At 39.5% G+C, this 24,004-nt stretch overlaps 1 protein-coding gene across 4 annotated transcripts in view; it reads right to left on the bottom strand.

Annotated features, from left to right (window-relative positions):
- The window catches only part of MYH11 (myosin heavy chain 11), a 61,593-nt gene that overhangs the window by 16,348 nt on the left and 21,241 nt on the right, over nt 1-24,004 (bottom strand). For 3 of the 4 annotated variants that reach the window (XM_009936286.2, XM_075437016.1, XM_075437015.1), the window contains exons 5-22: nt 17,843-17,945; nt 16,074-16,094; nt 13,569-13,661; nt 12,573-12,636; nt 10,389-10,487; nt 9,212-9,355; nt 6,412-6,507; nt 5,914-6,032; nt 5,592-5,744; nt 4,956-5,129; nt 4,536-4,709; nt 3,947-4,061; nt 2,889-3,082; nt 2,598-2,719; nt 2,414-2,483; nt 2,132-2,292; nt 1,205-1,313; nt 192-323 (exon numbers count right to left, since the gene is read on the bottom strand). In XM_009936286.2, coding sequence (XP_009934588.1) covers nt 192-323; nt 1,205-1,313; nt 2,132-2,292; nt 2,414-2,483; nt 2,598-2,719; nt 2,889-3,082; nt 3,947-4,061; nt 4,536-4,709; nt 4,956-5,129; nt 5,592-5,744; nt 5,914-6,032; nt 6,412-6,507; nt 9,212-9,355; nt 10,389-10,487; nt 12,573-12,636; nt 13,569-13,661; nt 16,074-16,094; nt 17,843-17,945 — 2,143 coding nt within the window. The remainder of the gene's footprint in view (nt 1-191; nt 324-1,204; nt 1,314-2,131; nt 2,293-2,413; nt 2,484-2,597; nt 2,720-2,888; nt 3,083-3,946; nt 4,062-4,535; nt 4,710-4,955; nt 5,130-5,591; nt 5,745-5,913; nt 6,033-6,411; nt 6,508-9,211; nt 9,356-10,388; nt 10,488-12,572; nt 12,637-13,568; nt 13,662-16,073; nt 16,095-17,842; nt 17,946-24,004) is intronic. The other variant, XM_009936287.2, reaches the window with a different exon arrangement.

The following is a 24,004-nucleotide window of genomic DNA, read 5'->3' as shown; positions in this document are numbered from 1 at the left end:
CACAGGCACTTGTGTGGATGTTAGGCCTCTGCTGAAGTAACTGGGAGTTGGTCTGCACTGAACTTTCGTTCTGGACCACTGCTGTGAATACAGTGGTGAGTACAAAGAGAAAAGACACATTTGTTGCATTAGCTTCTAGAAATGGTGAAAGAACGGCTACCATTTCCCAAAGGCTCAGAGCTGTAAATCACCTGTGTGTGTTTCAGTTCCAGCTCCTTCAATTCACTCTCTGCTTTTTGTTGTCTTTCCTTAGTTTTTTGTAGTTCTTCATCCTTGGCCTGCATTTCTTCCTCTTGGCGGGTGACTTGCAGCAGTGGTTTTACCTGAAAATAAAAAGTATTTTTAGGAATGTTTCCTGTCAGTATTTATGTTACTGAGCATGGTACTTAAAGGTGCCAGGCTAACTGGTACTAATGGTAGCACTGTCTGTTGTTGCTCAGGTACTGGACGAATACTACCCAGCCAAGCTTGATGTAAGCATGTTTAAACCATTAAGCCTCAACAGTGTTGCTCTTGGCCATCTCTGTTAATTCTGTGAGCCTTGTGAGCACCTCTGCCTCCAATAGTGCCACTTTTTGAATGGTTCCAAGACTGTTTTTGTCCATTGATAATGTACAAAAGCTACATCTTCTGCATAGAAGGGCAATGTGCACACGCAGGTGTGTGTTACCGCCTATTTCTGGTTGCGGAGGAGGTTGCTATCAATGAATCCAAGCTGAAGGCCGTTCTCAGAAAAAAACAGGCCTCTTCAGCAGGAAAATAGATTTAATTTGCTCGAGTGCCTAGCAGGAAGTTGTTTAGTGTCCCAGTTAGGGAACTTCTGAACTAGTGACTCCCCTCTGTGTCTTAGACACACAACTCTGCATGTTTACAAAATTTGCTTTTACTCTGTCTTCTCACTGTCCACCCCTGTGAAATGATTTCATTTCTGGCAATTAAAAAAAGTCCCAAGACATGCAAAATCTTTTATGAATCTCAGCTTAACTAGTTTGTTTTCTTGTCAAGCTACAGCTGACTTTAGTGGCATTATATAACTACCGAGAATATCTCTAAACCACAATTTTGTGAGGCTAATGAGGCTCTTGCCATCAGCTGCAATGGACTTTGGAACAAGGACTGTGCCTGACATGATGTGCCTTGGTATCTTGTACATTCAATTTCTTTTGGAAAGCTGAGGGGAGATTCACCAATAGCAGTCACTCACTTTAGTGAACAGTCTCCACCATTGCCAGTTCCTCAGCTTCAGGTAAGCAGCACAGTTTCTTTGGATGACCTTCATTGCAGTCAGCTGTTGCTGTCTCTTGGCAAAGGCTCTGCAATTAAAAACATAAAGCAGATTGGTTCAGTGTGAGAATGCAATGTGTCTGCAAGATACACACATTAAACAAAGAAACTCTAGTATGAGAGTCTGCTGATGGAGCCATGTGGTTTGAGAAGTCTGGCACAAATTCTTTTGTCACTTAAACAGTGCCTGTGCTTTCTTGAGGAAAGGTGGTAACTCTGTTTAGCTTTCAGATATTTTAGTCAGCCACAAAGTATAGATCTAGTTCTGGATGTGAACATCTTTCCAGAGTACGTGGGCACTCAGAATTCGCATTGATCATCATTACTGAAACCTATTATACTTAAATTTCTTTGCTCAGCAATTTGAAAGCCTTGGTAGTGTGCAGAAAAAGGGCATTATCATTAATTGTTTTGTGATGTACGTTAACTAAGATCATGCTAAATGATCAGTGCTTCATGTCCAAGCTGTGTTAGAAATTATTTCATGTTTTACGAATGCCAGTGATGCTGCTACTTGTAATAGTGCATAAGACTCCATTCACAGGCTAGGATGCTCCTCCTCCTGCTTGTACGAACACGTGTTTAAATGATGGGTCATTGCTTCGAAGAGCTTACTGTACAGAGGATGTAAGTAGCCTCACAATGTAATTGCTTTCCTGTAATTATACTAATAAACCTCTTCTGGGTGGGAAGTAAGTCCTTCACTGGACACAAGTCAAGTTCTAATGCAATACAAATATTAGATAATAATGTGTCTTAATATCTTCAATTTGTTATACAGATAACTAAAGGCTACTGTAGATACTCTGCTGCAGAAGACATTCTTTTTGTTAGTACATATTCTTACTTTCTTGCTAGGTAACCTCGGCACTGAGCCTGGAAGGCGATAATAACATCTGTGATCTTCAGGTCTCTTTCTTCTTCCAGGTGAGCCAGAACACCAGTTCTGAAGAAGATCTTACTCTGTCCAATTCTGTACAAGTTAGGATCAAGTTCTAATGCTTTGATCTGGAGGAAAACAGGGGTATTTGTAAACTACAGTGCTGAGGTTTAAGGTATTAAAAATTACTTCTCACTTATGTTCACTCTCAACAGCTTTTATCAATAGGATCAAAAATGCTTTCCTCACCATCAGTATGCAAGCCTGCTTCCCATCCATAAATCCTTTAGGAATAGCATTTGCAGCAAGAATTTCGTATCTGCCAAAGACATTGATCATAGGGAGGTTGAAACACATTGGATTATTTTGTACAGACAAATGTATAGTACACAGCTATTAAACCCAGAGTTAGGAACGAGTGAGGGATTCCTACCGCTGACGGAATTCCTGGAAGACAATCCTGTTGGGGAATCCCTGCCGGCAGATACGAATACCTTCCAGGACACCATTGCAGCGCAACTGCTCCAGCACTAAATGAGCATCAAGTTTGCCAGCCTGAAAAGAGAACAGAAAGTATTTTTAGAACAGTAGGAGTGTACAAAAATGTTACTGGCTGCATATCTATGTTTCAAGGCATCATTCAGCTCTTTGATGTGCTGGTACAGTGAGCAGCTCAATATGAATAATGTGCCAGGAGTCTGAAAATTGACTATTTGAAATTTACCCTTTTTTCATGATTTGGAATGATACAGCGGACAAAGTTAGGATTGGTATTCCTTAAGGTGGTCATCAGCTTGGTCAGCTGCTCCTTGTAGAGTTGGCCAACAGTACGGAACATGCCTTTCTTGGTTTTCGAAGAACTAGGGAGTGAGCTTTCAGTCATCTTGGCCATCTGGTCCAGCCCAACTATACGGTCCACTGAAACATAAAAGAAAGCATGAATGGAACTGCTTATATAAACTGTGCTCACCTCACATTACACCTGTCACTGTCATTGTTAAACCTCAGCTTTCCAAAGAGGACCAATATATTTTTGATGCAATACAAGCATACTAGCAAAAGTACTAGACGTGTCTTCGGGATAAATACTCATCTGTCAAACATGGAAACGAGGATATTTGTTAACTAGACAGAATGGAGCAACTGAATACACAGAATATATTTTAGCTTGTCTGCTCTAAAAAGGATAGTCCTTCTGCAAACTATCCAATTGATAGGTTGTGTCAGAACCAGGAACAACATCTCTTGACTCCCATCTGTTACCCAGTGGTTCTCAAAGTCTAACTAATAATTTCCCTCAAGTTATTTGATAATTCAGAGCTATCGTGCTGGTGTTTGCATGCGCATTTATGTCCATGTAGTAAATAAAAACACATTGTTTTATATGCATACAGATGTTCTTCTGATGGAGTTTAATTGAAACTATACATCGCTGGAGAGAACTGTGCAGGACTTCCGGGAGAGGAGTGTGTAAAGCGAGTAATTCATAAAACCCAACAATAGCCTGTATTAAATGAGGTCTACAATAGCACATATTCAGCAACATTTAACAGCGTAATGAATTATTTTTATTCTGTTGCTGGATAATATTAAGTATGGAAATTTTTTGATAGTGCTTAAAACTCTCTAATGATGCTTTCCATAAACTTCTTTCTTAGTTCAGTCTCTTCTGTGCTTATCATTTTCACATGGTGTCCTGCCAGCAAAGGACAGCTGGCAGAAAGTTCTGGTAGAAGTTTCTCCCTTTAAACCACATTACTGACTTAGAGTTCTAATTCATACCATCCTTCCAAAGGTCTGCTACAAATTTATCTGAAGACTGATTCAGCAGAGAAGTCACATTGTCATTTAGCGGATCCATGTTCTTTGTTAGCCAGGCAGTTGCGTTGTAGGTAACCTGCAGGAAACAGTGCTACATCAAAAATCTGTTCTTGATAAAGAAATCTGGAGTCCAAGAACACAGGGCACTGAATTAACAGAAAATTATACAAATAATGTGAAAAGCTTTCTGTAGTTGACAGCTGAGTATTTATTCTTACATGTACCAGTATCTGAAAAGCTTTTTGCAGACATATCTATGGCAGGGCACCTGCCCTGCCTTTCAAAAATCTGCTTGCTAGAAAGGAATCCAAATTACTTCGATTTTCAATAACCTGGTGCTGGTTATTTTTGTTTTCATGTGAGTTTAGCACAACCATGAATGTTTTGCAAATCTTATTTCATATGTTATGTATTAAAACACTTAATATATACATTATATAATTAAAGCCATCCCTTATCAATGTGGGTACCACACTATTCCTTTTTTTTACCATTTGGGCATCAAAGAATCAAAGTTCTGTAAGTCAAAACATCTCAGTCAGTCCAGTACCTTTCCTGCGTAGTGCATTATACAGAACTCTGTTTTATCCTTGAGTTGCTTGGTCTTCTGGAATTTGGGATGGTTGCCTTGTTCTTGAGATAGTTTCTCCACAAAGGATGTGTCAGTAGCTTTGGGGAACCAGCACTCTTCATCCAGCAGAGCCAGGACACCTGGAGGGTTGGTCTGCAATGTAAGCAATATCAGATCGGTATCATCACAGGCAGAGACAAAGAAAGAGCACCACCTTCTTTATCCCTTGTGTTACAAATCCTCCCAGGCAACAAAGGATCTGAAACACCTTAAATGGCTCTCTTAGTGTACCGATACATAAATGACCCTGATGCAATATAGGTGGGTTACTAGGGTATATAGAGATATAATCTTACATAGAGAGAGATATAATCTCTATTTATAGAGAGATAATCTTACTGGTCTTTCAATCAGCTCAATGCAAGGTTGCAGGTCAAGGCCAAAGTCAATGAAATTCCATTCAATGCCCTCTCGTTGGTATTCCTCCTGCTCCAATATAAACATTGTGTGGTTGAAAAGCTGCTGAAGTTTCTCATTAGTGTAATTGATGCATAGCTGCTCAAAGGAATTGATCTGTGAAGAGGAAAAAAAGTGAATCCCTAATTTTGGAAAGAGACCTTCAAGAGGGAACTTAAATGACAAGATGAAATTTGCTATCTTCTGTTTCTTTTTACGTATTACAATAATTCAAATATAAGGATCCACATTTTCCTAATACAAGGTCTTGCAAATTTACAGTAAGTTCTCAAATGGTAAATCTTTTTACAGGGACCTGTTCAATAAACCATAAAAATCAGACCCTGGTTCTAAATGCTGAGCCCTGCAGAAGCCCAGCAGGAGCATGCTGCCAGCCCCCAGCCCTTCCTGTCCAAGGGAAAGGCAAGCAGCCAAGTGTAGTAGGCCTGCGGGTTGTGCTAGCCAGCTTGAAAGAACCAAATTGGCTTTGTGGCTCTCAACTTAGATTTGTGTCATCTTATACCCAAACCACTGCATGATAAGAAGGAGTTTAGCTGGCTTGTGTCCCACAGTACATACCTCAAAAATCTCAAAACCAGCAATATCAAGGATCCCCAAGAAGGAAGCGCCTTGTCTTTTTGTTTTATCAAGAGCTTTGTTTACGCGAGCTAGAATCCAACGGAAAAGACGTTCAAATTGTGCCTTGGCCAAAGCCTCTATGGCAAAGTCCGCCTGAAAAAAAGATTATAAAATTGTAAGTGAAAGAAGAAACCAAATTAGCTGCTAATTTCTGTGCAGATAATGAGACAGAAAACTGACATTTCCCTGTAGACAAGACGTAAGAAAAAAAGGAAGAAAGGAGAATAGTTTCAGGACAGCTGAGCAGACTGCAAGTAGATACCTGCTCTTTGGTCTGAGCTTTCTGAACAACATCTCGTCCTACTTTGATCCTTGGGGTTAGAATAGATCTTGTGAAATCTGTCACATTAATCCCCATCAAGTGACACACTTTTTGTGCAGCTAGAATAAAAGAGTGAGATTTCATTTTAGATGGAATTTTCTCTTAGCAGATAAGTGTGAATACGAGCAGCTCAGCAAGTATGTGAAGTTTTTTATCTTCCTTAAAGCTCCTCTATTGTACATACAAGAGATGCCACTTGCCATAAAAGTATGATTCACAATCTAAGCAGCAAATTCACTGTTCATCAATTTATGGATTCAAGATTACTCAACAAGGTAGTGATAACTGAGCTGATTTTAGGTATGGTGATCTTTTAAAGCCTGTGAAGTATAGATGTAATAACAATTAAATAAAAAAATACTGATAAAGAGTGCTTACTCGGCTGCTATTTTATTAATTTCTTAATGTTAACTAAGTTTTTTAGGTGGCAAATCATACCAGTATTGTCTGGCATAGAAGCTTGATCGGTGTTTCTCTCCTTCTTGAAGACAATATTACCCAGTTGAAGGACAGATGAAACGACCCTCAGTATAGCTGTAAGAGAAACAGATAATAGAAGTGAGGAACAGGATGAACACATTTTGAAAACTGTATTCTCTGCAATAATGAAGATTCATTCTGTTGCCTGTGGTAGTCTGTACCTCTATGGAAAGAGCTAGGTTTGCTTTAAAAGACTGCCATAAACTCCAGGAGTTTGAGAGCTGATTGAGTAGCATCTCAACAGTCTGTGCTGTGGAGTAAACAGGCACGTCTGGGAACACCAGCACCTCCAAGAGAAGTTGTGCTGGCTCTCCAGGCAGACCCCAAGTCTCAGGAATTCATTTCCCACTCACAGTGGCCTGTAGCATCTTCCCTGCTCAGTCACTTGATAATCTGCATCTCTGTCTTTAAAATAATAATTAAAAAAAAAAATCTATGTATTACCAGGAGCTTCAAAAATGTGTGACACTTCTGAAGTTCCAGTTAGGCAGGAACATGTGGATATTTAATTTTGCAACTAAAATCAAATGTATACAAATCGTTCAAGGGTTAGTGTCAAAGTACAGACAAGTAGTTAATGTTTAATTACTAAAATATATATAAATGTGATGTCGCCTAACTTCAGGTAGTAAAATCTACTGATATGTTACAGATGAGATTGTGTGAAACTAGGGAGTTCTGTTTGTTTGGTAAACGTACACAGGAGAAGAATACTGTCGTAATGGGCTTATATTTTAGAGCATGAAGTCAAAGGTGTTCAGACAGTAACATAACAAATCCTGTTGTTGCAATGGAGAGTGCTGCTGCCAACACCAATATGCAAGCCCTGGCAGGAGAACAAACCAGTCTTCATCAGTAACATCATCTGAATTTACCAAGGCTGCGATCTGCACTGCTGTTCTGCAAGGCAAGACATTTTTTCTCATCATCCGTGTCTCTGATGCAGGGGTGGGATGTGACGGAGCTCTCTGCTCCTGGCTGCCACAGCTGGTCCACGACTCAAGTGATGGTGTGTCTCTGGTTATGCCACCAGGTGTCACTTGGGGCATGGCAGTTTGCATCCATGGGCAATGCGCACTGGCATGCACCAGCTGAAGCGCTGCACGCTCCCAGAAACAGGGAGAGGTAAAAGCTATGTGTGACAGGCCCACATTTTCAAGACAGTATAGTTGTTGGTTCATGCTCTCTGTTTTTATTTCTTTCCTCGGAATCAGTGAATACAAATATGAGCTATTTGAGCCTGTTCTATTTCTTTCAAAATTAAATCAGAATATTTTGCAACTTTTTCATGATAGTTGTTTAAAGGTTATGAGAAAAATGACTTTAAATTGTCATTACTGTTGTTAGAGCTGGCTTGAATTCAGAGGTCTGTTCTGGGTATGTATGGAGTTCTAGTGAGAAATCTTCCCTTTCATAAACGCAGATTACCTTTCAGAACACCATGTGTTATAGTACTTCTACATGCTGACAACTGCACCGATGCTGTGGAATTGAAATGGTTCAGGAGTGCATGTCGTGTTCCTCCTACCAGCAGGTCTCCAGAATTTGAGACTTGTAAGAAAAAGCTTTGCAATTCTTCATTCAGATGAACAGCAAAATATTGTGACAATTATTTTATTTGATCCATGTTTATATTACTGTATAGAGCTGCCCTGTACATCACTACTTGTTCTGTGTGTCACAGAGATAATTTCTCTTTGGTGATATATTCTCTGTTTTCTGATATAGGTGGTGATCCTTCAATATTTCTTTCACTGTGTTTCCAGCAAGTGCTGCCAGTTTAAACCTTTGAAGGAGGTGGTTTGCAAAGAGTTTTCATTTTTGTCTTTAGCTGCTCCCACTGGTACTCACTGCAGCAATGGGAAAAGGTAGGCCACTATAGTAATTTTTTTAAGTAGAACTTTTCTAACAACAATCTAAGAGCAGTAGATCATTATTAGATCTCCTTGCAAGGCAGGAACAGTCACTCTAATACTCACAAGACTTCCTGAAGCATCACCCTGTTTAATACAAAGGCGTCAATGAGCCCAAGGACGCTGGCAGTGTTTTGTCATGGATCCATGACAGCGGTTTCAGTGCCTTCACTGCCAGTCTATTCTCAGCCCCTGCTATGCTCCTCTCAGAGTCCTGCTGTGGGTTTATGCTAGCTTCAGGCACTGTACTGCCACCAGTTCGGTTGCTTGTTGTTACTGGCTCTGACCATGCTGCGTGTGTTATGAGATCTCGATCCTGTCTTTAGATCCTGCCTTCATCTTGTGTCTCTCCTGATCGTACAGAACTGAGTCCCCATATTATTCTTAAGGGGAGGTAGAAACTAATCTGTGCTTGAGAAGTTTTGCCCTATGAGAGAACCTTTGTTCTCTTTTCATGAGACATCTATGGTTTAATTTGTCTAATACCTCCTGAGAAGGAGGGAAATCTATGGGCACTAATTCACAGTGCATTTCTTGGAAACAGTAGCTAGGTAACAGTTGGCAATAGTTCTACACAGAGGAAACAAGAGGCAAAGAGCTTAAATAACATGGATACATTTAGAATCCTCCAGTTGGTGGTTCATGCAAGATCACACTTCTCTGGAGAAACATGGACATAAAATCAAAATAATCTTAATTTTCTTATATGAATGTAGAATCTTAACTTCATATGCATATTTTGCAAAGTGATTGTTCTAGACAGAATTAACTTCTGTGCATTTGCATCTCTAGATATTGTCACTTGCAGATATATCCTTGAATACAATCTTGCTAACAATTCTCACCTATCTGTTCCTCCTCAGTAAAGCCCATAATACTCATGGCTTCCACGGTCTCCTGGAACATCTCATCATCTTGTTGAGCAGGAATAGGCACATGGCCATTAGATAGAAATGTGTAATTATTGAAGCCTTCCAACAACAGATCATCTGAAAAGCAAAGAAGAGGAGCTTTACTTAAGTGCATGAACTTAATGCTCTTAGTTCATGAGTTCTACCAACGAACAGCAGGAAAAAACACAGTGTTTTCACCAAAGGAAGACTCTGCTTGTATGAGGCGTCTAGGGTTTTGTGGTGCACAGACACTTTCAAAATAACTCCTCATTTAGCAAGCTTGATTGTGTTTGTTTCCTGTTTTCATTAGTAAATGGGGGCTGTCTCTGCCCCTCAGTAGAATTTTGCACCCTGTGGACTCAAATCTGAGCCATTCTTCCCAAAAGTCTTTCACCATGTGTAACCTACTCAGAATTACACCTCTCCCTGTGGAGATTCATATCAGGTAATAAGAAGAATGAAATCAGGTAACAACCATAGTGGGCGAGACCAAAAGACTCTTCAGCCCTATACTATGGCCAGCAGCAGATTCTTAGATAAGGAGCAGAAAATACAGAGTTATCTGTTGCTTTATGCATTCTTTGGCAACTGGTGGTTTAGAGAAAGATGTCGTATTTGAACCATGATGTTCCAACATGTATTATGTCTAATCCTTTTTTTGAATCCACTTACACTTTTCACCTTCTCAACATTCTGAAGCTGTGGGTTTTACAGTGTAATAATGTGCTGTGGAAAAGACACTGTCTTAATTTAGTATAAAACCACAAGTCAATATTTTTATTGGGAACCCAAATTTCTTTTTGTGTAAAAACAAAACAAAACAAAAACCCCAGAAAAACCTACTCTTCCCTATTCATCTTCTTAATATAATTCAAAATGGGATCTGAATGGGTTTAAATCTCCTGTAAATTGAAACAGCATGTAAACTGCAAACAACCCGCCTCAAGCAGGTGGACATCAATTTAAGCTTTCTTATAATTCACTTTAGAAGATTATTTTCTGTAGCTAAAGAGCTGTTTATTTATAGAAAGGATTGAATGATGTACAATTAAAGAAGTTAAGATAAATTACTTTAAGCCATTGCTCAGACTGTTCAATGAGATCTAAGAATCATTAGCAAGTAACTTACTTCTCATTTGTTCAGAAGCTCCAGCAATCAAATAGTAAAAGATATGAAATGTTCGCTCGTCTTTAGCCTGACGAATAGCACGGGATTTTTCAAGCAAATCTGTTTGTCAAGTGTGTTAAAAAAAATCAATAACATATTTCAGTCTGTGCTTAATTGTGCCATCACCCTCAGAACCTTCAATAGCATTATTGAAATATTTGCCACGAGCTTGTCTAACATGAACATGCGTCTAGTTCTGTGGCAGGAGCTCTGGTATAATTCTCATCACAATAAGCAATTCTCAATTTCCCACCTCTTTTTGTATGGTAAATGCTGGTAATCATTAATAAGCACCACAATAGACATAAATGCTTCTAAAATCAGATATGTAAAAATAGTATTCACAATGTAATTCACACCTCTCTTAAAACCAAGTTCCCGTATGATTCTTTCAACATAAGGTGAAGCTGCTAGAAAAAAAGCTCTTGAAGCCAGTATTGTAGGTATACAAGCAAAAAAATCAAACTTTATTTATGGTCCATTTTTGTGACTCTAAACTACTAAAAATGAAGTTGGCAATAGTGTAAGTATTTCAACATCAGTCAGTCATCTACTCTTTAAAAGCTGCAGTGCTATAGATAAAACTTCAGTTAAGACCAAAAAAATTAAAACCTGATTTTTTTCTAAAGATCACTTGTCAAAATAAGAGCAGAAAGATAAACTTTTATTTGACACTACACTCGAGATAAGGTCCTTCTTTACAGCTGCATCTTTGTTTCTCATTTATTGGAGCAAGCAGCTCCTTCTCTACACAAAGATGAGCAATGCAGCACTGAGGAATCTAGCGCCATATTAATTTGTTCATTAAAACACACTGTCTCATAAACATGCCCAAGGGAAAAGGCAACAGTACTTGGCAAGCTGAATTTCTCTGAAATGTCTGTACTTTTTTCCCTGAAAAAATACATCAAGATTATTAATATGTAGCTCACTGCTCTGGGTGTGTAATTTGAAACAGCAGGGCAGTATTTAGCACCCAGAGCAGGCAAATTCTCTGGAAATATCTAGCACTTGATGCTATCTGGGGCATCAGCACTGACAAAATATTCACTTCACTTCAGTCGAGTGCGTTTCCAGAACATGTACTTTCTAACCACGGCAGTTTAACAAAATGTGCAGAGATCAAGGCAATTTCGGGATAAACTGTCCATTGGTTTGACAAAGGGAGAAGAACCGTAACTGACTCTAAGACAGCTCTTCTGACCACGCCATGTTCTTTGGCTTTTTCTGTCTCTTGTCTTTATTAATATAAGGTCTTTCAAGGGGTGGAAGGGAAAGGTCTATTACTTTTATTGAAATGACCCTTCAATCCTCCAGACGTGAACTGGAAAGCTGTTGTACTAGGCATCATGTAGACTTCTGCCTTAATGGGTTATTCTTAATGGTTTTTCTGGAAATGCCTCTATCCTAGTATAACGTATTTGATCTTTGCTGTGCCTAAACAGCAGGGCATGTGCAGCCACAGCTTGATCGTTCAGCCTGCAAGGCTCAGGACCCTTCCTTTACAAAAGCCAGGGTGGACAGGGCTGAGGGTGAGATTGTACTGAGCATTGAGATTGGACTTCATCCCAACATGCAATCAGGACTGAGACGAAGCGCCAAACCTGACTTGAAAACTGGGAAGCAGTCACCAAGTTCCTGGGTAAACTGTAGTGATAATACCAAGCATTCAGTGTTTTTTTCAAAGTGCCTGTAAGTACCAGTAAGAAACAGTAAAGTTTCAAAACTTTTATGCAGCTGGAAATGTAGACCACGGGGAACCAGTGACCTACGCAGGATCACACTGATACGAAACAAAATGACTGTACAGCTCTCAAGATCACATGCAATCTTAACCACAAAACAATCTTTTCCCATTATCGTAGTGCTGGGACTCCACTTTTGAAGTCCCCAGCCATTGCCTTAGATATGGTGCTTCCATTTTCTGAAGCTGTATATGGGGAATAGCACACTTTCTTATAGCTGAGAAAACAGACCTGAAAATGTAAACATGAGAGTAAGACAAACCGAGAAGCTGGTACCAGCATAAATGGAGCTACTTTCCTCTGTCTTTATTTATACCAGCCTCAGCAATGCAACGGAGCTTGTTTATCTTCCTTCCGCTCACCCTAGTTAGCTTCGAGTGCAGCTCACTGAAAAGGATACAAGTCTCTATGTTTGCTCCGACAATGTAGCCTGTCACATCAAAGTTGATGCGGATGAATTTGCCCTGTGAATGAAAAGAAGATCTAGATTGGGCTGTTCTTTTAGGTTATGCCTGGTTTTCCAACATTAGTATTTACCCTCTTTAATAATACATGTACATCATCCTCTGAAGAGTAACATGCTTGATTCCTTCCTGCTGGGACAACCTGTGGAAAGCCTGAAAGGAACTGAACTTGTGTGCTACTCCCTCTGCAGAGATATGCCCCCACATTTTGTTCAGGCACTTAGAGGAAAAGGAGTCCTTCGTACTGGACCAGGCTTTAGAAGCTGGGGATATGAAAACATCTGTTTTGTGCTTTGATTTCCACAAGTTCAATGAGGGAATAGCATTGGATCTGTCTAACTCCCTCTGCTAAGGTTCATCTGCATGGATCCCTGAACTTTACAGGGTGAGAGCAGAGGCGGGAGAGGAGGGTCTGCAGGGAAAACAAGCATCTCCCAGGAAAAAGTGTAAGCAAAGAATGACAGCCCTCAGCTCACATCACACTAACTTGAATCTGTGTGATTGTTTTTTCTTTTTCTCATGTAGTTTTTAATTTAATATATTAACCACTCTTGCTATGTAACAGTCACACCTCATAAGATATATGCTCAATAGTGGTGCAAAAAAAGAGAAAGTACAGATTTTTTTTTTTGCAAATATTCTGAAGGTGAATGGAAGGTGAATGTGTCCTAGAGTAGGAATTAACTCTGGAAGGCCACATATAGACTAATAAATTGTGAGAGGACAATGGTACTGCCAAGTTTGAGCTTGATCTTTAATTTTCTATAAGGCCAAATTCCTGCTTTCAGAGAGGCATTCTAAACTGTTTTTAAGGGATGAGTTTTAAGACACTCTTCAGAAAGTAGCACTGCTCAGGGCCACTGTCTGTACAATGTGTTTATGGTATGCATCCCCCCCCCCCGCCCCGACCCAACTGGATTTTTCCTACTTACAAATCTGGAGGAGTTGTCATTCTTCACAGTTTTGGCATTTCCAAAAGCTTCAAGAATAGGGTTTGCCTGTAGAAGCTGTTTTTCCAGCTCACCCTAAAATTCATTCAGACGCAGTTAACCCTAAACTTCATAATTAATTAAAACCAACACACATACACTGGAGAAAAATGTGAAAGATAATTTAATTCTCTAACTTTTTTTTTTTCTGAATACTGCACTTCATGTGGATTTATTTTCATTCTCTGTTAATCTTTGTGTTTATATATTTGTGCAGTTGACTGTTGTCCTGTATACATGACCCTTTTCCAGCCCTGTTGCCTGTGACAGATCAAAGGTTGTTAATCTGTTTAGCATCATGACTGGTCTTTCTTAAAAAACAAAAAAAAGGGTCATTCAATGTCAATTTTTTGTTCCCAGTTAAATATAATTATTAGAAGGGATATTCTTAAAGGAACCTCTAGCATGTCTATTTCAAGTTAGTTTACTGAGATCCTTTGCTAGCAAATGATGATGTAATTAGAATAACTTGCCAAAAATCATTGTAATGTAATGCAGCACAAAGCTACAAAGCAGATTTCATCAAGTCTATTAATAATGATTCATGCAAGGCTATTTAGGTTAAATATGGAAATGCATTGATTTATTTCAAACTAGGATAACGAATTCTCATGCAAACACGTAAACTTTGTATTATGTTGTTAATTGTGATTGGTAATTGCTATTGAAACAAATCATGCAATGAAACAAGCACGCATTTAATACTCCTATTTCTAAGCAAATCAATGAAGTTGAAAAATTCCTTTGCTTATGAATATAGCTTTTTTGAACTTTTCATTCTGCTCTGTCGTATGAGGTCACTCACACATTTGCTTCTTGTCATCCTATTCTTTGAGTACTACTCTGCAGTAACATGCATTATTTCAAATAACTCACCCTGAAAAGGAAAAAGTCCTTGATAGATAATATGATGTAATTTAAATAATGTTAATTAGAAAATAAGGCAATATTTAGGTTTCATCTAGGGGGAATAATTTGGAAAATGAAAGTGTTTCCCAATTAGTGTGCAGAACTGGTAACCTTCTTCTAAATGCTGTTGCTGAATGTCTTGTAACTTATGTGGCTATGATGAGAGCTGCCTCAAAAATGTCATTAAAAAGCAACATATTGTTCACAAATGGCTAAACTTCTCTACGTGGTCACGAGACAGGAGAATGAGCATCTTCCTGAGACTGCAGATCTTTTGAGAGCTAAGGCATATATCAAGACTGCATTTTGAAAAAAAGAAAAACCCCACCAAAAATCTTCCAAAACTCACTACTTGAGAGTTGCTGGAAGAGGGAAGGAAGATTTCCAAACAAACTAATACAGGAGCCCTAAAATAAGTAATGAATTCCTAAAAGTCCTTGAAGTCTCTCTGTACTGAGCAGCTCTTTCCAGCAGCTCTGTAGACTTAAACACTTCACTATAGGCATAGGGTGTTGCTGAAATCAGATGATGACAGCTAAAATAGAGCTTTATCTGCTAAACTGAGACAGATACCATCTGCTTCTAGTGAGAACTGAACTATGCCATAAACTTGGGGTATAAAACTGTGGCTCCACATTAACAGCACTGTAGGCAGCTGTAAGTCCACTGAACTCAGAGTTGCCTATTCCAGCAATGAATTTTTTTTTTTTTTGGAGAGAGCTTGTCAAACGAAGTACTAAATTAACTAAGGGGCAACACATTGCCCTTTGTCATAGCCAAAGTCTGAAGAGACAGCAGTCAGTCAGGGAAAAAAGACCCCATTAAAAAAAAATAAATCCCATTTGTCTGGCACAGAAACAGAAGGAATATGCCAGCAAACCTGCCTATATTCCCAAACAGTGGTGTGCTGGTGCGGCACACCACAGTACAGGAGTGCCTAGGAGGGCCTGTAAGAAACTGCCGTAACACCTGCAGACACAGGCTGCAGTGGTGAGAATTGCTCTGTTACACATCATAACAGCAAGCTAAGAACATGCTAACTTTTGCGGATGTGAACAATTCTCAACAGTTACATGAAAATGTAAAATTGAAAGCAATATCTAAAGGCAAGCATGCAGCCAAACAAATTAATCAAACACCGTGAGGTTTAGGAATTATTTCACAACAGTCCTAAAAAGTTCAACCTGAAGCACAGAAAGCATTTGGGTATTTTCATTTAGAAATCACATTGCTCAATTTCAGGCTGAGTGGCTCTTTCAGGATCGTGGGAAATTTCATTCAAAACTATGTCAGTTTGAACACACACATAAAGAGAGTGATATTTGAAAGATGACCCTGCCCATGTCAGACCTCATTCTTTACCATGGAGCCTGACACAGTTAGGGTTGATTTGTGAGAGCATATGGAGCTATTGTTGCTTTTTATCATACCGTACAACATATTTCAACAAAATCTCTCTTAAATTTTTGAGGTGCAACAATAGCATGCAGATCTACACTCAGTGCCTTAAACACACATCAAACAGTCTAAGTTACTCACGTAAGAAAAAGATGGACCTTGCTGTATTGAATAATGTGGTATAAAACAAAGTGTCAGTGTCATTTCCATTACACAGACATTTTTATTGTTTTTCCTGTTTTAAAATAACCAATACACAGTTTCCAGGCAAATCAACCAAGAACACAAATAAAAACAATCTACTGCAGACACACCACGAGTACAAATACTATAAACATATATAAAGCATTTTAACTGAAGAAAAAAGAGAAAAACAAAACTGAAGCAAAGGGATGGGATTTGGATCCAGTCCCAGGTTAGTCTCCCAGGACCAGAAAAGGACAGATATTTTTATAGTAAATCCCTAGGTCTTCTCTGGTGCAACTGAGGCATTTTGCTATTCTTTTATTTTTTAATGACTGAAATTGCAGTGTTAGTATTCCCAGTCACTGAATTACTATTTATCAGCATGCTATAGAACAGCTTAGACTTTCTCTCAGATCCAGTCTGGTGGATATTTGCCTTCAGGTCTGTCTCGGGGCCAGTTTGATCCTGAGACTCATGTAATTCCCCAGAAGAGTCAGCAGCAACTGCAGTTACATGCCAATTAGGAATGGTCTTGAGATCACAAGTTCATTTCCCCCAGCCACTGAGCAGGACTCAGTAGGAAGAAGTTTTTTGCATAAACATTCACCGAAGGAAAACTGTGCCTTTAGTCTTGGACTGTTTACGCTAAATTTAATCCCAGATTTCTAGAAAATACTACCCAAAGGGACATCTACTCGCTCCCCTGCCCCAAAGCAGCATCTGCTGTATATGAACAACAATTATTTATGGTGGAAGAGACCAGGCTGCACACTCTGTGCTCTGGAGTCTTCTGTCTGCCAGCATACAGGGTAGGCAAGGGCAACTGCAGGACCCAGCACAGGTGTGGTCATGACATTTTTACTTTATTTCCCACTACCCTACTAATTACGTATTTTGGACTCAGTCTTACATTTAGGACGCACTGAAATGTCTTCCTGAATTAAGCCTGTTTTGTCACGAAAGTGAATTGCTACCTTTTTATTTTGCAGAAGTTTTTGAGTAACATTCAAAAGGCTGAAAATGATCTAGGACCTGGAGTTGTATCATTGAAAACAGCAAAGGTAGTCGACAGCCGCCGCCACACCAGTCATCTCTGGGAACTGGGCAGGTATAAATTCGTATTATGGGTCAGAGCAAGAAAACTAACTTTAGCCACTAAGGCAAGATTGTTAAAAGTTTTGAAGGAACAAAGTATTTCTAAATAATTGTGGCTTTCAAATTTGTTCTCTCTGACAGGGGATTAAAAAGAAAAGGCATGTTTTATACTGGGACTCGTTGCTAGTCAGTAAGAAAACTTGCTTGCTAACAAAGCCAATCAAAACTTTAGAAGTTTAAAAGCTGGTATACAAATTTGTGATGCAGCTGGACAATAGGTTAGCTAAAGGCTTTCCCAGACTTCTTAGTTGTCAGGGGACAAGGGTAAAATAAGTACCTGAGCCCTTGCAGACTTCAGGGCCTTCCTGTTAGCTTATAAATAGGTGCTATGCATATGGAAAGCTATGAATATTTCTCTTCTAGCAAACTACATTCTGATTTGATGCCTAAGGGGGTGTCAAACAAAAGTTTTTTTTTCTATAAACTGTTTCCATAGAGCTGTGATGTGATTGTGTACTCTTAATGTCAACTGTTTGGCAAGCCACAGATGTTGATTGCTCTTAGCACAGTCAGCTCAGTACAGTCCTAACAGGCTCAAAGAAGAGTTGAATATGGAAGAGCTCACTTACAGTGATGCTGGTGTCCTTTTTGCCCTTATGTGATGAAGCAACAACAGCCAGGTACTGAATAACCTTTTTGGTGTTTTCTGTCTTGCCGGCACCAGATTCACCTCTGAAGGGAAAGAAAATAACACAAAAGAAGGTAGGTAACTAGTGGACTCCTTCTGCCACGTGATGTACCTAGTGTATGAAAACAGCGCTGGAAACTGCCCAGCTCAGTTAGTATTTACCCTAGAACATCACCTCTCCAAATCCACCTGACATCAGCATGTAAAGAATGCATTATCAGAGCTATATCTCTGTCCCGTTAGTATTTTGACTGGATATTGGGCCATTTAAGGCAAACCTAAAACATGATGCATTTTTGAACGCCGGTTCCTCTAGCTTTGGCAGCATCTGAATGTTTATGAGAAGTGGAGCTGGCAGGGAGTCTGCTTGTATTTTAAGACCAAAAAGTACAACATTAACTATGATGCAGTACAGCAGTAAGAAAAAAACATCAGCAGTAATACAATAGTTTTCTGAAACTCTGGCATTTAAGTAGACTAGCAGCTTGTATCAGTGCTGGAGAATAAGCGACTGACCCTGCCTCATCTGAACTCAGTGTTCAAATGCTCCTTGAATTCAGTGGGACCAGAGCTGGGACTGCCTGAGGTGTCCGGGCTAACCGGGAATAAGGGACATCTTCTGTGGAGAGATGTCTGACCAGCAGAATCAGCATTCCAGCTGTGCTCCATGCAGTGTCCCTTGGGAAGCAGGAAGGCAGTGGTAAATTTTCGCCTTCTGGAGGACTTCCAGGGTTAAGTATGTTTACAACTATTAAGCCCTCTCTTAGAGTAAAATAATGGTTTTCAAAGTACAGGTACAAGGGCCAGATTTACGCAGTCCTTTCTCAGAAGAACATTTCCAGCCTCCTTTTCCCTCTCTAAGTGTCACATTATATCCTCTCCTATCTTCCAGATACCTTTGGCTCTGATGATTACATAGACAAAAATGTTTTTATACTGTTCTGTCTCAGCAGTCAAAAAGAGCATTAAAGTGGGTGCGGGTGTAATAAACGAGTTCTTTCAGCTGCATCAGGCTGGTGCTGTGAGGAGGGCAACAGTCCAAATGTAAGTTGGACCTCTTTGGATTTAAACTAAAATGGATTTAAAAATAAAAAGAACAATACATTCAAAAATCCCATGGATATTTGTCAACTCTTTTGAAGCTGAAACCATTGCAGTTCTGCTTCTTTTCCTAATTAGGAAATGCAGGAGTTAATTTTCCCTACCGAGGGACCAGTGATAAATGGACATAAATATGAGTAAGTGCTGGGCAGAACTTTCAAGATGGGATGACATTGATGTAAACCTTAGGAAACCAGAAACAATTCCTGCCTGAGGTACAACATGATGAGAAGTGTTTCTTCTGGCTTTTAGAGTTTTAACCAGAAATAATTGAGACAAATATGTTCCTTTTCACAAGACCTGGGTTAAATTGCACAGTTTAGAGGTTGAATTCATCTCTGCCTGGGCTTCAGTGCTAAAGGATTTCCATGTTTTACTGATAAAAATTAAGTGTCCTGGGAACAATTCCAAACCAAGCACGACAATTTGAAGATGTATGCATACAAAGTTTTCAAATAAATCTACCTTACAACTTTCTTTGGGGAATAAAAAACAAAACAAAACAAAAACTTTCTTCAAACAAACCCTGGGCTTTGAAATATTCAATTTTATTAAAGGTTATTTGTAGTTCATCACTACATGAATTACATTTCCCTTCTCCCAGGGCAACAGTGCCCATCATTTGGCTTTCCCCTAAATCCCTGTGAGTATTACCATATGTGGCATCAATTTACTTGTAATTATCCTACCATACCACAATGCTTAAGTTACTTAACATTTTGTTCTGTGCTTTCATCCTTAACTCTTTGCTCCTGCACAGGCTGAGGGGTTTCCTACTTTCTGCAGATAGACTTTGAGGCTTTAAAGTCCTTTTGAAGTGGACAATAAAAAGTTCTTCAACATGAAATGGAAACCAGACAGGATCTCAACAGCTACAAGTAGAAAAAAAATCTCTATGTTCAATAAGTAATGAAGAATAATGTCTATAGCTGATGCATGCATCTAATTTTTCAAGACATCAGATCATTTTTAAATGTCCATGACAATAGACATGTCTGATAAACAAGTATCCATTCAACAACATTAGTAGCCCTCAGACTGAAAGATACATCACAGCTGTATGACAATGTCTAGATTTCATCTCTGATAAAATACCATGTGTTTGAAAACTAACTAATGAGGAGCAATGGCTAGATCAAGTTCAGTGCCCTAAAACATCAAGAAGCTTACAAGGGGGAAGACCCAGAAGGAGAAGAGCATATGAATCTCTTAATTCGCTTCACAGGTGGCTGAAATTCTTCCTAGAACTACTGAGCTACAACAGAATTGATCATGCTGTGTTTTTTTTTTTCTCTGCATATGCCTTGAAGTACCATCATTTCTGGGGTGGTACAAACAACTTTCATTGTGAGGTGGTATGAGGAATCACAGCTGTTTTAAAATCTATGTGCTCTCTTGAGCTCAGTGACTGAATTTTAAAAGATGTGTCTTTCTTGCAAGCATCTTTCAGCAGTTTTGGCATGGACCATACACAACTGGGTTTGTCCCAGGAGGCATCTGCTCTTCTCTTCCGAGTGCCCGTTTTCCTCGGTCTTTACCCCTAAATTATGTTCTGAAGTGGGAGTTCACCATATAAATGCTGTTACCACTGTTCTAATCATGATATTTTGAGAGTAGGCTAATCATTTGTTTAATTGAAGCATCTCAGATCATTCTTGTTGCCTGCCATACAGAGAGGAAGCACATTTACTGCCAGTGCTGTTCTTTACACCCAGCTCAGATGGGCAACACAAAAAAACCCAGACCAAAAGCAGGTCCCGTTGCACAGCTCTGATTAGCCCAACAGCAGTACTTAATCTACTTCTCATACATGTCTTCTTCCTAAGAAACTCCTTGGCTTTCCCAAAGCAAAAGGGCCCACTAGGCTTAGAGGCATGCTCTGTTAAAACCACCACTCTCACATTGTATGGCATAGTTTAAATTTATTCTTCCCTCATTTCTTGCCAGGCATTGTTTTAGGAACTCCAGTACAGGATTTAAAGCACATAACCTCACATATATAGCACTCAACTATAACAGAATTTTTGTACCACATGAGCTACTAAATCCTCCATGATGCCATTACCTTCACCTTAAATGAAAATTATCCCAGTTAGAAGAGGTTTCCAAATTAGGACAAGGTGAGACTAGCATGTTGGCCCCACTGTTGTGGGGTGAGCCTGTGGTGTAGCTAGGACTCATGTACGTTTGGCTATGACTGGGTAAAATCAGTTAAAAACATGAGGGGTTTTTTGTTGTTGAAAATTTGAAAGCTTTCTATATTAATATTATGATATAAGACAGCTTAATTCCACTTTTGGAGACATCTAAAAAGGAACAGCAGAATTTATTTTCAGCATTTGTTTCAGTAAGCAATGAACCACAAAAATTGACCACTGACTCTCTTAATCTGGCTGCTGGCACTGCGGGAAGCCTCTGTGCACAGAGCAGTCCATGAGGTGCTCTAAATCACATCAGGGCTTGCCAGGCGTCATCCTGCAGGACTAGATGTGCAAAGATAATAAAAATCTTTTACCTAGTGCAGCTGTACCCCTCTAGAGACCCACCTCGGAAGCCAGCCCACTGATCCTACTCGTTTACTTACAAAAAAATTCCCAAAAGAGACCAGGCTGGTTCAGCACCAAGCTCCACCCCGTGTCTAAAGCTACACAAGATATCTGTGTGGGATATGGGCCAGGCAGCAATGCTTGCCAGCTCCAGCCTTTGAGATTTAGTGAGCTGGGAAAGAAAAGAGTTTAGCTCTCTCGTGGAGGAGTCTTTTGACTAATGCGACTTTGCAGTTTGGAGAATGTTCTGGATGACTCTGCTTCTTGACCTGTGTCAGGGGAGAAAGCAGGCTGAGGTCCCGTGGGCGGTTGAGGCTCTGGACAGTTTGCCCAAAAAGAGAGAGAGGAGGAAGGGGAAAAGGGCGGGATGGTCACTTCCTCCCCCAGGATTTTGCCTGTTATTGTACTGAATTAAGTGGCAATAGCACCCTGCTTCCGTGTGTTTTGATAGAAGCTATTCAAACTAAACACATTTTTTAAAAAAGTAATAGGTAACAAAAACCTATTTTATTTTAACATGTTTAACAAGCATTTGTTTTTGCAGTTTTCACATTACCCCAAACATTCAGAATTTTGATCAGATTTTTTTCTCATTCATTTAAGGTGGTTTCTTGTTTAACTGAAGCTTGTGCACAGTCCTTTTAGCCACATCTGCTTCATAGAAAATATTCTACCCACTCTTTTCAGGAAGTGGCTAAAATATGATAACCCCAAGATCAGACAGGTTTAAGGGGAGATCTTTACAACACTCATGCTTAGCTAGGCAAATAAGCACCTGGGGAATTTTTGGTAAAACACCTTCTGAAAAATCCAGTAGGCTCCACTTGTATCTGAAAAAATTGAACAACCTAAAGGCCAGAAGACTCCTTTGAGGGCTGGTGCCTTTCCTTACATTGGAAGAAGCTTGAAAAGTCACACTTAGTCGCTGATGCACTCAGGTCTCTGACTAACTGGACAGATTTCTTGGGATTTTTCCTTCAGCAGTATCTAACGTGCTGGTCAACGCATGGTCTTTGCAAGAGTGAATACAGAATATTGCATGGAAAAATCCAGCATCAAAGAAGAGAGACTGCAGTGGGAGATGCCTAAATGCAGGCAGGAATTTCAGGGAATCCCAATAGCCAAGCAGAGCAGTGGAGGCTGCCCACAACAGTACAGGGACCAAAACACAAGGATGGAAAAGTCTTAACTGTCTTCATTTTCAGACCCATAAAATAATAAGAATTCATATCCTTAAGTGCAGTATTATATATTGTATATTTATTGCACACGTTATGTTATGTTATTATATAATAATGTAGCCACAGATATATTAGTTAGTGAGCACAGCCATGGTATAAAGTTTCTTATGTTCCAGAGAGGCAGGCTGTAAATGTGCATGATAGGATGTGGGGTTTTAAGGCTGACTGTAAAGTGGCAGAGAACAACTGGCAGGGAATGACATGAGAGGATGTTCAGTGATGCTGCCCATGGGAAGGAGCTAACAGCATAAAGGATGTGTGCACAGAGGAGAGTAGATCAAAGGCAGTATATGTGTAGTTGTTAAGAAAATGTAGAGGAAATAAAATCTAGGAAAGATGGCAATTCTGTTGAAGCATTAGAACCCAGGAGCATTAAAACTGGAGCATTTTAAACATACCACAGTTAATCACACAAAGGGTAGGGATTGGAAAAGAATGCAAACAATACTTATCCACATGAGGGTAGGTTCAATGAGCTGAGGGTGAACTCCTGAGAATGGTTATATTTATACTCAGAAGCATGGAATCACTCCTAGTTCTCAGATCTATGCCCCTGCCTATGCCCCAGCTGCATGTCAGGCCAGCCCCAAGTACTTAGCATCCCACCAGGCCTTTGGTTTCCAGGTAAGTTCTGCTAGCAATGGAACAATTTTGCAGAAGTAGCACAAACCAAACAGCAGGGAGTATTTAAAAATAAAATGCAAAATTTATGCTTTCAATTTGTCCCAGTATTTTGGCTATCCTGCTGAATTCCCAGAAGGTAAATAGCAAAAAGTGGGAGACAGGTAGCAGTAAGTGGAAGAATGCAACAGTCTACACTGCAGCATAACTAAACATAAGTGAGTTTCTGGCACCATCCACAACTACTTATGTATGAATCCTTACAGCTACGTTTTTTTCACAATTTAGGTACCAGGCCTTGGAAAGTTTGAGTCTGTAGCTGTTTAAAGAAAAGATCCCTGCTGATCAATGCCATGAAGTCTTCAGTTATTATTACATATTTTAGGCAAAAAAGATAATTTCTTAGAATTCTTAGCAATTCTATAAAATAATGCAATTTGCTTCCGCTTGACAGCTGCTCTGCTGAAAGCCAAGTGAACTTTCTTCTTTCTGTATAGCCAAACAAGGCCACCAAGTATGATAAACCAGTAGTGGCTAAAGCTGTGGACATTAGTTTTAGCTTGACTAATCTTTTTGCTTTCAAAGACTGACGTG

Source organism: Opisthocomus hoazin, chromosome 15 (genome assembly GCF_030867145.1).
Source record: "Opisthocomus hoazin isolate bOpiHoa1 chromosome 15, bOpiHoa1.hap1, whole genome shotgun sequence".
In the NCBI taxonomy this organism is placed as follows: domain Eukaryota; kingdom Metazoa; phylum Chordata; class Aves; order Opisthocomiformes; family Opisthocomidae; genus Opisthocomus; species Opisthocomus hoazin.
The sequence above is the reverse complement of the archived record's forward strand: the minus strand, read 5'-3'. Positions and strand labels throughout refer to the sequence as shown.